This window comes from Pituophis catenifer, unplaced genomic scaffold (assembly GCF_029215685.1).
Source record: "Pituophis catenifer annectens isolate HBS135680 unplaced genomic scaffold, rPitCat1.0.hap2 SCAF_2, whole genome shotgun sequence".
Taxonomy (NCBI): Eukaryota; Metazoa; Chordata; class Lepidosauria; order Squamata; family Colubridae; genus Pituophis; species Pituophis catenifer.
Window position 1 is genome coordinate 87,924,203 of NW_027256882.1, and position 12,761 is coordinate 87,936,963.

Sequence of the window (12,761 nt, forward strand, 5' to 3'; positions counted from 1 at the left end):
AAGACTTGTTAGATGTAAGACAGATTCTTAGATCTGCTGTGGTGTTCTATTGTACCTAGTTCTACCTTTGAATGTGAAACAGAGGTGTTTAACTTATGATGAGTCTCAACATTGGCTCTCTTGTAAAAACTACTGCCAATATTGACAATGGAACCTACGGTAGACATGGTCATAATTTGTCCAGTGTGTGACCATTTTGAAAATGGAAATGGTATAGAGTACTCAGAAATGTACTTCAGCTACTGAACTATAAAATTCTTATTCAAGGCTAAAGCAGTTTCACTATTTTTTCACACAGCTTGTTTCCCATATCTTGAGTGGTTTTTTATATATATAATTTTGTATTGAGTAAATATTTATCTTTATTTAGAAAAGTATGCTTTCTATTCATTATTTTAAAAATGCATTATAGTATAAACAAGATTGCTGTAAATTAGAGTATAGATTGAGCAATATCTAGTTTGCTGTACATACAGAAATTCATATAAACCCAATCCTCATTTAGATATTTCAAACTGATTGATCAATAATTCTCATTAACTTCAGGGAAGACTGTAAAGGATTTTTAGTTCTATCATCTCCACTTAGTATTATTTAATTGAGCTTTCTTTTGAATAATAGCTGGTGGACTACTCTGTCAATTAATGAGATATTAGATTGGATTAAATTTCATTTTAAATGGGAATTATTATCTTACACTTGGCTGATTTTAGCATTAGGCTGTTTTGTAGTTTAGATTAGGGCCTGGGCAAGTCAGATAGGAATATATGTATAAATACTGTGGGATCATTTCAAAACAAGAAATATAAGACTTGTGGCATAATACTTTCAGAAGTATGGGTAACTACAGTACCAATTCTCTAAGTTGTACATCCCTTATATATTGCTTAGCAGTGCTATATCAAGGCTGATTACAGATAATAAAGGAGTGCTTTTGAAGACACCAGGTTAGCAGTGGGTGTGGGGTTGGCCCACTGCTGCCCACACATGATCAGCTCTTTGTGATCAGTGGTGGCATAGAAACAATGGAGGAAAAAATATTTCTTCAAGTCAACTTTGATTTCTGATGACTGCCCTCTAGTGTTTTCTTGGCAGCCTTTTTTGGGAAAGAGTTTGCCCCTTGCATTCTTCTGAGAGAGAGGGACTGGCCCAAGATCATCCAGCTGGCTTTGTGCTCAAGATGGGACTAGAACTTGCTAGTTACACAATCCCTGCTTAGCATTAGTCAATTGCTGGGAGGCTCACTAACTATATGCAAAGATAAGTATGAGTCCAGCTGTCATTTCTTAATATAAATATATGTTTAAGAATAACATGAAGTTGTATGCTTACCTTTCATCTGAAAGGTAATGGAAGCTGTTTCTATAAAGTTTGCTTATTGCAGATCTATTAAAAGTTTTCCTATCTCAGGAGAACAAGTGACATCCCATATATGACATAGATGCACCCCCGTTCCACATAAGGCACACAAAAGGGAGTTTGGTTTTATTGAACAGTCTATGGAGTTGATCTCCCCAAGTTAAGGCCTTCTCCACCACCTGCCAGCCTCGGTTCCTGCTTCAGTATTTTTCCTTTTTCCTCCTTTCACAAGTAGCTGCATGTTTGTATGTTTGAGTTCAGTCTATGAAACTGTTTTATTTCAACTACAGCCACCCAGAAATTCCTGTGTAATTGCTGCACTGTACCACTGAAAAAATAAAGTCCCTAAAAACAATAAACTTGAGAGAACTTCTGCTTTTGCATTGTTTCTGTTTCTGTTTCCATATTATCCTATGTGTTTCCACTAGTTGGAACATGTCGAAACACAGTTTTGCTCAAAATCCTCCTGGCAAAATATAATTTCTTCTGAATTTCCCCCTCCTTTACAGTTCCAGACTTACTGTTTCCCAACTCCTAGAACAGATTTTCAGGAATACAGAAAACTCCACTGAAAGGGGAAGAGCAACAACAACAAAAAAAAGGGTAAATCCACATGTTCTGCATGCTGTGGCATAATTTCCCCCACTAACTGTAAAGGTCATTTCCTTATGACAGAGCCTTCACCGCGTTGCCAACCCACCTCTGAGTCAGCTACTGGATACATGTCACCTTTTGGCATGTCCAGATTGAAAGGGTATTGATATCACAGGAGAGAACAACACTCCCCATCTTCCCCAACCCATGGCTTTGCTGCCACAACACCAAAACCACAGGAGATATTCTAGACACCTGTTCTGGACTTTCCACTGAATACCCATAAAAATCTCATGCACACACTTTCAGTATTGCAGCACCTACGCCATGGAAGTGAAATGGGCAGCTGTACCATAGAAGAACCCAGTTTGAAACATCTCTGCTGCCAGTATCCCTGTAAGGGATGTCAGCTGCAAAATCACCTTCCTTTTGAAAGGGAAGTCAGGAGAGCTCTACAGCCAATGGTCTCATTCGGTATCTGCGGAGCTACTCTCCCAGCATCCTTTCCTACAGAAAGAAAACAGGAAGCAGCTGGGGACACAGGAGCAACATTATCAACATGTGACTTTCTGTAGTTCACTTGTTATTTACCTGCCCACACATTTTACTGCCACTTCTTTAATTCAACCCTGTCAAATTGTCTGTTTCTTCAGCATGTTGTTTTTAATTCACCTATTATTATGTGCAGCATTGCTAATATGCATAAAAGCTTCCTGAAGAGAGAGAAAGAGCAAAAAAGCCCACATAAAATTGACATAGTTTCTCTGTTTTCTTTCTACAAGGGTAGAAATAACAAAAAAATGGGAATTCTAGGGAGCAGATAAAACAACATTTTGTGACGCTTATAAAGTGGATTCTTGTCCATAAAAGCTTATCCTGTGTTACATTTATAAATGTTACAATATACCATTTAGCAGCAAGAAAGCGAACTCTGATAAATAACTTGAAGCTCCTATTCTACAGTGAACTGTGAATATTTATTGCCGCTGAGAAAGAAGCTATATCTATGAATAAATGCAACTAACACCAACTCAGAATCCTGCCTTCTGTATATGTTAGTTCCCAGGTTTAAATCCTGGGCCTCTTCTTCAGCCTTTTTGAGTCAAGTCTCACACACACTTGCTAATTTACCAGGTTTGAATGTTTCCATCGTATCTCTTCCTTACAAAATGATTTTCAGTGGCATAAGAATTAGAAAAGATTTCAACACTTACAATGATAAGAGATGAAACTAAAAGGAGACTTTTCCTCCGTCCCATAATACTAGATTTGCAGTGGATTTAAAATGTATATTTATATAATGCATTAATCAATGGGCTCTGTTACTACAAAATACAACGATGGCCATTGATTTACAAGGCAATAGAGACAATTTGACTATCACAGATGATACTAGCCTCTACAGATTTATAATGTAAGTTGCCACTGAACACGACTTGTTTGGAAAAAGATCCTGGGAAGGGAGGAGACCTTTTACTTTTATGGTATATTGGTGAACTACCCATATGTATTTTTCTAATCATTATAAAACAGAATATTGACTATCTGAAGCCTTTTTGATTTTTCAGTGCTCTCTCTAATTATGACCAGAGTCACTTCAATGCACAGATATTTTTAATAGCTACATATTTCTAACTGTGTAGAACTGGTAAGAGAACAATTGTGTAGAATTTTTTTTAGAGGGAATTAAGTAGATTTTTAGGTGAAATAAATAATGCAAGGAGATTGAAATGCAAAAGTATATACACCTTTTCAAAATTCTTATACTGAAAATTCTTAAAATTTTACACCACCAAAATTTGGCCCAAGCACTTTATATTTTTCTTTAAAATAACAATAGAGATTAAAAATACCTTATGAGGTATATCTATAAATGAGGTATATATAAACAATACTCTACTCATTTTAAAAGTCCAGCTCAAAGTCCAGCTTATTATGCAAGACTAATGCCAGATTTCTCTTGGCAATCAGTTGTGCAGATAGTAAATATTCTGCAAAACCATGTTGGATTATAATCCTATACAGACACTGTTGAGAGTAATTCCCATTAAACATAGTAGGGCTTCTTTCTGATAAGATACAAATTGGATTGTAAAGTTCTTGTTTTTATTCAGCATATATGACACAGCAAGAAAGAAGCCATCAGCATCCACAATTTTCAAGTATTACAATTGTTTTTCTTTTCCAAATTGTATTCTGAAATGTCAAGTTTTATATCACTTTCTGATCATTTCCACTACATCATATACATTTCGCTGTGTATTCGCCGTGTATTTCGCTGTATTTCGTTGTGCCCTCAAGACCCTGCTGTTCCACCAGGCCGGGCTATCAATGTAATGATTTTAAATTAGGTGTTTTAAATTGGGGGTTTTAAATTTGAGCCGAAACTATTTAATAATTTTAATTATTTTTAATTGATGTTTGTCTTTGTGCTTTTAATAGGCTGTACACCGCCCTGAGTCCTCCAGGAGAAGGGCGGTATAGAAATATTATTATTATTATTATTATTATTATTATTATTATTATTATTATTATTATTATTATTATTAGTTGATCTTTAGTGAGATTCACAGCCTTTGAGGCTGGTTAATAGCTCAGCAGCTCGAGTCCTAACCAAGGACCTAGGAACTGTTAAGGTATCGTCGGAGGATGTAAGCTGTTCCGAGTAAGGTGGTTTTTTGTAGAGTCAAAATGTTCAAGTCCGGCAAATTTAGAATTTCTAAATAGCGGGGTAGCCCTTTGGGTATTGCTCCCAGGGCTCCAATTACAATCGGGACAACACACTATTTCTTTTTCCACAGTCGCTCAACTTCAATTTGTAAGTCCCGGTACTTTGTGATTTTTTCTTGCTGCTTATCTTCAATTCGTGCATCACCAGGTATTGCAATGTCAATGAACCATACTTTTTTCTTTTCAACTATTGTTATGTCAGGTGTGTTGTGGACCAAGTGCCTGTCAGTTTATTTATTATTATTATTATTATTATTATTATTATTATTATTATTATTATTATTAATTTAGGTCTCCAGAAGAACTATTCTCTAGCTAATTTTTAATTGATTATTTGTTTAATTTTTATTAATTAGATTTGTATGCTGCCCATCTCATCTAGATAAATTTATCAGATTCATTTATTTTCTGCAAAATGTTAGATTCAGATATACAGCAAAGCTGAAGATTTCCCAAGAGTTTTGTCCGGATGTTATTTTTAGATTGACACAGATGGGATGTAGATTTATTCCCTCTCAAGTGTTGGGGAAAAAAACACCTGGTCCAACTATTATTGCATTGATTCAAATCATTGCTCCTCTGATAAATTTGCAGAGGCATTAAATATACTTAGATGTTGTTATAATTAGTCCACTTAGAGATGGCTCCAATTGGTCTGCAGCAACCCTAAACCAAAGAAAAAAGAAAAAAAAAGAAAATCCTAAAAATTGCCAGTCAAAAACTTTTATCTTGGATAGTTGGAGGAAATGTCTTAATAGGGGGTTAAAAACATGGAAACAATTCTATTTCTCAGGAAAAATAGTTTTATGGCACTTTAATGATTAATCAATTTTATTATCAAATAAACTCTATGGATTATGTCACCTTCTTCAGATGAGTTGTCTAATGAAAGCATAAACTGAAAAAGGATTTTGTTGTTAAAGCAACAGTCTGAGACAAAATATGTACGTGATCTTTTTTGCATTGAAGAATCTAAACCATGTATGTCAAACTCGATCACATCATGTGACCTATCACGTTTTTTGCCTTTGCGGAGCCGGGGTGGGCATGGCCTATGAGTGACACATCTGGCTCGTGGGCTACCAGCTTCACAGGCCTGATCTATGATCTATGCTGCTGTGGAACTAAATAGCTCTTTCTCCACTATCTTTCTCCCCTTGTGGCCTCATATCTGCTACGTTGCTATGTAGGATAACAGTCCCCTAATTTGATGGAAATTTGAAATCACATTTATTTTCTGCTAAATTGTATAGGCTGCTAATTGGAAACAATTTTAATCTCAATTGCTGCATGTCAGATGTCAGTCTTCATGTTTTAGTTCATTCTTATCTATTATTTATTTTTAATTTTGTATTATTAACATCTTATAAAATACTGAAAGCCTGAAAGGCAGCTGGTATATTTTTGAAATAAATAATAAACAATTTCTGTATAGACTAAACTTGCTTAGGACTATTCTGCCGAAATTTAACTCTCCATACTTACCTTAGTACAAGTACATGCCACTAAAATAACTTATTTCCAAATAAATGTGATTAAGCTGTGATGTAAACTCTACACATACATTTATAGTAAATTCCATTAAATTAAACACAGTGGATAAAACACATATAAACTGAGGCTACAGAAACTATAACATTAAAAAAACTAATAAAGTTTATTCTGAGGTACAAAACAGTAATGTTATTGGGCACAGGTAGTGAAGCAGCTGGGAATTAATGAATTCTATTACATTATTAAATATGCATATTGGTAAATATTTGTGGTTTGTTATATTCTGATCTATTTCATGTTGGGTCTCTTGACTGTAATAAACTTTCTACCAGTAGTTCATTACATTTCTTATTGAACAGTTTGGAATTTTGAGGTAAATAAGAAATAGAGAATTAATAATCAGCTTCAATAACATATAAAATAACATAGACCAAATCATCTATACAGTTTCTAGTCATTACTAATTTTGAAGCATTAAGCTCTAATAGTAAAAAACTGCATTATGTCAAACACAAATACATGTCTGCTTTAGTAGGTTACACTGAATCACATTATTTAAATAGATTAGGCCATCACTAGATTTACATGATTTTGACTGCAAAATTCCAAATGATCATTAGATAGTAGCAGGGTTGTTATTTTCTATATTGTTTTTCTATTTACCTCAGCTGGTACTCATTTGGGTTTATGGAGGTCTGATCACATTCTTGAAAAAAAATAGAATAGACTATATCAGGACAAATCTTTTATAAGGTAGCGAAAATGTTTATGTTCAGTCCTTGTAAGAATTGTATTTTTCCTTGTAAGAATTGTATTTTTCTCCATTACCATAATACCACCAAATCTATAAACAAATAGGGGCTGAAGAGTCTACAGTCCACTTCTTTACATATAACCATGGTAGATTCATGATTTCTTCCAAATTGTCAATTTGTCACGAATGATGCAACCTTTGTGTTTAAGGGATATATATTGTTGCTGCTTCGGTGTTGCCACACTGCTGCACCACCGCACTATAAAGATCAGCTGCAGTCCACTCCTCTGCTCGCAACAAAATACCTTATGCCACCAGACTTGAAATTCTGGGCCTAGAAAACTTAGAACTACGCAGTCTTCGGTATGACCTAAGCGTAGCTCATAAAATTATCTGCTACAATGTCCTACCTGTCAATGACTACTTCAGCTTCAACCACAATACACAAGCACACAATAGATACAAACTTAAAGTGAACCGCTCCAGACTCTATTGCAGAAAATATGATTTCAGCAAGAGTGGTCAATGCCTGGAATACACTACCTGACTCTGTGGTTTCATCCCAAAATCCCCAAAATGTTAACCTAAGACTGTCTACTGTTGACCTCACCTCATTCCTAAGAGGTCTGTAAGGGGCGTGCATAAGAGCACCAGCGTGCCTACCATCCCTGCCCTAATGTTTTATTTTATTCGTATCCTTTTCATGTATTCAATTCATGCTTATAATTATATAAACTACCTAATACTTTCTTGACAAATAAATAAATAAATATAAATATAAATATAAATATAAATGTATATGTATATGATGTATATGTATAGATAGATAGATAGATAGATAGATAGATAGATAGATAGATACTTTTTAATTCATAGGTTTAAATGTATGATATTTTTGTAATCAGGGTTATTTTCCTATGTAGATAAAGTTGTTAAATGGCCATTTCATCCCACCATGGCCATTTAACAACTTTATCTACATAGGAAAAAAACCCTGATTACAAAAATATCATATATATATATATATATTTTCCAACTTCCTACAAGAAAAGTCAATAGGGAAGCTGGCTGGCTCACTTACTTACATATATATATTTTCCAACTTCCTACAAGAAAAGTCAATAGGGAAGCTAGCTGGCTCACTTACTTACAATGTTGGCCGGCTGGGGAATTCTGGGAGTCGAGAGAGAGAGAGTCGAGTTGGCCAGGTTGAGAAATACTGACCCTACTTCCTCCACCCGTCCCAATTCACACTAGCCCAGAAAAACAAGAGTTCACCTAATACGGAAGGGAGAGAGTGTAGCGTTACACCTGGGGTATCTAATTCTCACTAGTCATCCCCTGTGCGTTAAAACCAGCCTTGTTCTTGGGGTGGGGGTGGAGAGCTAAAAGGGCTAAAACAGACAAAGCAGCTACATTGGTTTAGCACACTCAGCTACACGTAGGGCGCAGAACTGCAGTAAGAACATTGACGGGAGGGGCCCCTGGACCTCAAATGCCTCTTAGCCACGCCCCCTCCGACTTCTGCCAAATACCCGGAGGGGCAGGAACGTCGCCCTCGCGCTCCTAGAACAATCGCGTCTGTTTTGCGTGCGTCATTTCCGTCCCCAGCCGGAAGAAGGTGAAAGGAGCCAAATTTGATTTTTGCAACTTAATAAGTACCGTAAGTTTGAGCCGGGATAGTTTTTATTTTATTTTATTTTATATTATTATCGAAGGAGTGGAAGCCGGCTGGGGTGCAGAAAGCGCCGTTTCCCTCCCTCCCGCCACCCTGATCCCCGGGAGGGTGGAGAGAAAATATATATATATGGTGTTGGGGTGTATAGGAGGGATAACTTGAAAATCCAGCGGAAGGAACTCCCTGTGGACGTCGAGACTTTCCCCATATTCCACTTGGTAACCAGAGAAACATTGCGGAGACTCTTTCAAGTCCTAAATTCAGGAAAGCCAAAGCACTTCGATTTGGTTTTTGCAGAGTCCTTTTCAGAGATGCTGCCTTTACTAAATGCTATACGTCTCTGTTTCTTTACTAGCGTTTTCCATCTTCCTAGAGGAAGTGCTGGCTTAGTGGAACAACTTGCCTCCCGAAGTTGTGAATGCTCCAACACTAGAATAACAGAGTTGAAAAGGGACCTTGGAGGTCTTCTAGCCCAACCCCCTGCTCAAGCAGGACAGCCAGCCCAATACCATTCCAGACAACGTCTTCTTAAAAATTTTCAGTGTTGGAGGATTCACAACTTCTGGAGGCAAATTGTCCCATTGGTTAATTATTCTAACTGTCAGGAAATTTCTCCTTAGTTCTAAGTTGCTTCTTTCCTTGATTAGTTTCTATCCATTACTTCTTTTCCTACCTTCACGTGCTTTGGAGAATAGCTTGACTCCCTCTTCTTTGAGGTAACCCCTTAGATATCGAACACTGCTATCATGTCACCCCTAGTCTTTCTTTTCATTAAACTAGACATGCCCAATTCCAGCAACTGTTTTTTATATGTTTTAGGTTCCAGTCCCTTAATAATTTTTGTTGCTCTTCTCTGCACTCTTTCAACATATTTTTTACATTGTGGCAACCAAAACTGGATGCAGTATTCCAAGTGTAACCTTACCAAGGCATTATAAAGTGGTATTAACACTTCACTTGATTTTGATTCTATCTCTCTTGTTTATGCAGCCTAGAACTGTGTAGACTTTTTTGGTAGCTGCAGCATTCTGCTGACGCATATTTAAGTGATTGTTCACTAGGACTCCAAGGTTCCTCTCATAGTTACTACTATTGAGTGTGGTACCACCTAAACTACCTGTGCATTTGGTTTTTCTTGCCTAAATGTAGAACCTTACTTTTCCACCATTTCACTGGAAGTTTTTAAGAAGAGATTGGACAACCATTTGTCTGAAATGGCATAGGTTTACCTGCCTGAGCAGGGGGTTGATCTATAGAAGATCTCCAAGGTCTCTTCCAACTCTGTTATTCCACTTTGTTTCTCATTGTCTGGGTGACAGAGAGTCTGTACTTCCAATGGAGAAATGCCCCTGACTTGTTTGCAAAGTAGTCAGTACTCCTGCTACCAAGCATCTGCATTATGAACTGCACAGACTTCTATTCTGCTTTATAAGCTGCCCAGTTAGGAAATTGGATGCAGTGGGGTAATAATGCCAGATGGGAGTATGATAGGATGTTTTGTGTATCAGTTGCAGTTTGGAAGAAGAGGAAGACATTTTTGAGAAGTGACTTTCGTATTGATTTTAAGTACATATCACATCTTATGTTCTGATTTGTAAAAAGCCCTTGTGAAGTTTTTTTTTTTATTTATTTATTTATATGCCGCCCTTCTCCGGAGACTCAGGGCGGCTTACAATGTGCTCAGCAATATTGATAAATATTGATAAATCAATACAATCAATAAATATATAAATAAATAAATATTTATCAATAAATATAGATAAATCAATACAAAATAATGCTGAGCTTTGATATTTGTATTTGTTCTCCAGTCATCAAACACAACTTAATGTTCTGAATCATTGATATGGGCTGTTCTATTCTGGATATTCAACGTATATATGTGTGATAGAAGTTCTAGATAATCTATGGAGATTTTCAGTCATCCAGGTCATGGTTGTGAACTGAAGAAGTTTCTTGGATGAGAAGCGAAATGTTTTCAAGGAAAAACGTCCAGCTACCCTTTGAAAAAGTACCTTTGGAACAAGTTCTAGACAGATTTTCCTGTGGGACCGTTTATTTAAAATCCTTAAAAAGTGGTGTTTTCCTTTGTAGAAGATCGTCTTCCATGCTTGATTCTTACATTGTTCTTTTGAAATTATAGATCATGCCTATCCGTGCCCATTGTACCATCTGTTCTGATTTCTTTGACAATAAGACTGATGTTGCAGCTATTCACTGTGGACATACTTTCCACCATTTGTGGTGAGTATGTGAATAAAAATGGTGTTAGATATTCTTAAAGAACATAAGTACCTTTCTTGAATCTTATGTTTTACTACATTGTTTTTCACCTTATTTCTGCATATATAATACAGTTGAAATCTTGTTTTTTATTAGGATTGATCGTGACATTGAGGCATATTGAATAGTTTTGTTTAGGAAAGATAAATTGATCGATGGCTAAGTTTTTAAGTGTTATCAAACATGTGCTTATGGAGGGTTATGACAAATTGTGTATGTAAATAAAAATATCCACATTTGGGGGTTTATTGATGCAAATCTATAATAGCTTTCTTTTGGCAATTTGTGACTTTTATTCTCTTGTGTCAGAAATATTAAGTCCTGATCAAGATTTTAAATTCTATAAGAGCTGATATTAACATAGGCTCATTACTGAGTTATTTCAAAGCTAATTTTTATAGTGACATAATTACATATTTTTGTATGTACAAATAATAATAATAATAATAATAATTTTATTTCTATACCGCCCTTCTCCCGAAGGACTCAGGGCGGTGTACAGCCTATTTAAAAACACAGACAAAACAACAATGTGCATAAGATCTGTCAGAAATAACATTTCCATGCAACTTACCGGTACATATATTCCAAAAACATATTTGTATCTATCTTAAAATAATATACATTTTAACACAATTTCAGAAGTACTTTACATTTGCATCCCCCAAAATCTAGCATGCCCTGCTACTGTTATTGGCAAACTGTCCACTGCTGTGATACTTTAAGGTGTGGTTTCAACTAAACTTGAACAGCTTTGAAAGCCATAGTGTACATAAGGGTGCTGTAGTTTAACTTTGTGGAAACACTTGTGGTTTAACTTTGAACTCATTAGGAGTCATAACAATAAATATGTGTTCTATTTGCCACACTGTGGATTGTTCAAGGATTTATATCCTGCAATCTAGTTAATTTTTAAAAAGTATATCTGCCTCTGGAAACAATGTGTACAGTGTCTCCATAGATATATACTTACTTTTTTCAGTTTGCACAATGCTCCAAACATAAAATAACGTCATACGCTAAATATTTACACTGAGCTTGGTTGTTTTCTTGTAGATGGTTTATTACCCAAACTAGGTAACATTGCAAGTGTAGCAAGTCTACCAAGCTCAGAGCACCAAGGATCCCTCATTTCAACCCTGAGCCAAAAATATTCTCCTTTATTGAGTATACCAATACCCTAAACTAAAATGTGGTTGCCTAGCTTGTGCTATATTGTTCTATGCAAACACAATCATGGTATTACTTGTTTGGCTTTGATTGTTTTTTCTATTTAATATTTTTAACAAAACCCTGTATTTTTGTTATCCATTCACTCTGTCATTTGCCCTAGTCTCATCCAGTGGTTTGATACTGCACCAAGTCGGACCTGTCCACAGTGCAGAATCCAGGTAGGTCTTGCAGTGTCTGCTAGTAGAAAAAAAGTTTGGTTTTTAAATTTACAAAGTATTTAGTTGTACAGCTTGCCAGTTGTTTGGGAAAGACATAAAAATAGTCTTGAATATCAGAGAGGACAAGTTACACATTAAGATCTGAAGGCCTTGTTAAGAGGTGTGCCCCCTTTCAAAAGCTGTTTGAGGTTTCCTAATTGGGATGAATTCTCCTAGAAGTTTCAGATTCATCTTCCTTTAGGAATAAAATAATACATTTGGCTTTTGAATTCTCTTGTGCCCAGAGTTACAGCCATTGCAGCACCCTGTGATCAATGAACAAAATTTAGGTGCTTGATGCTCTCTTACTTCAGTTTTCCCCAATCACCTCTCTCCCCCTTTTAGTCCATTGTTACCCTGCCTTATAGTGCAGCAAACAGCTCCAGGAAGCCCAGTCACTCCATCCTGACTCAGCAAATACTAGCAAGCATTCACTCAT

At 36.1% G+C, this 12,761-nt stretch overlaps 1 protein-coding gene across 1 annotated transcript in view; it reads left to right on the forward strand.

Annotated features, from left to right (window-relative positions):
* Window positions 1–10,810: 10,810 nt before the first annotated feature.
* Window positions 10,811–12,761, forward strand: part of TRAIP (TRAF interacting protein) — a 37,539-nt gene continuing 35,588 nt past the window's right edge. Inside the window, exons 1-2 of the mRNA XM_070933750.1 lie at window positions 10,811–10,853; window positions 12,226–12,283. Of these exons, the coding sequence (XP_070789851.1) occupies window positions 10,811–10,853; window positions 12,226–12,283 (101 nt within the window). The remainder of the gene's footprint in view (window positions 10,854–12,225; window positions 12,284–12,761) is intronic.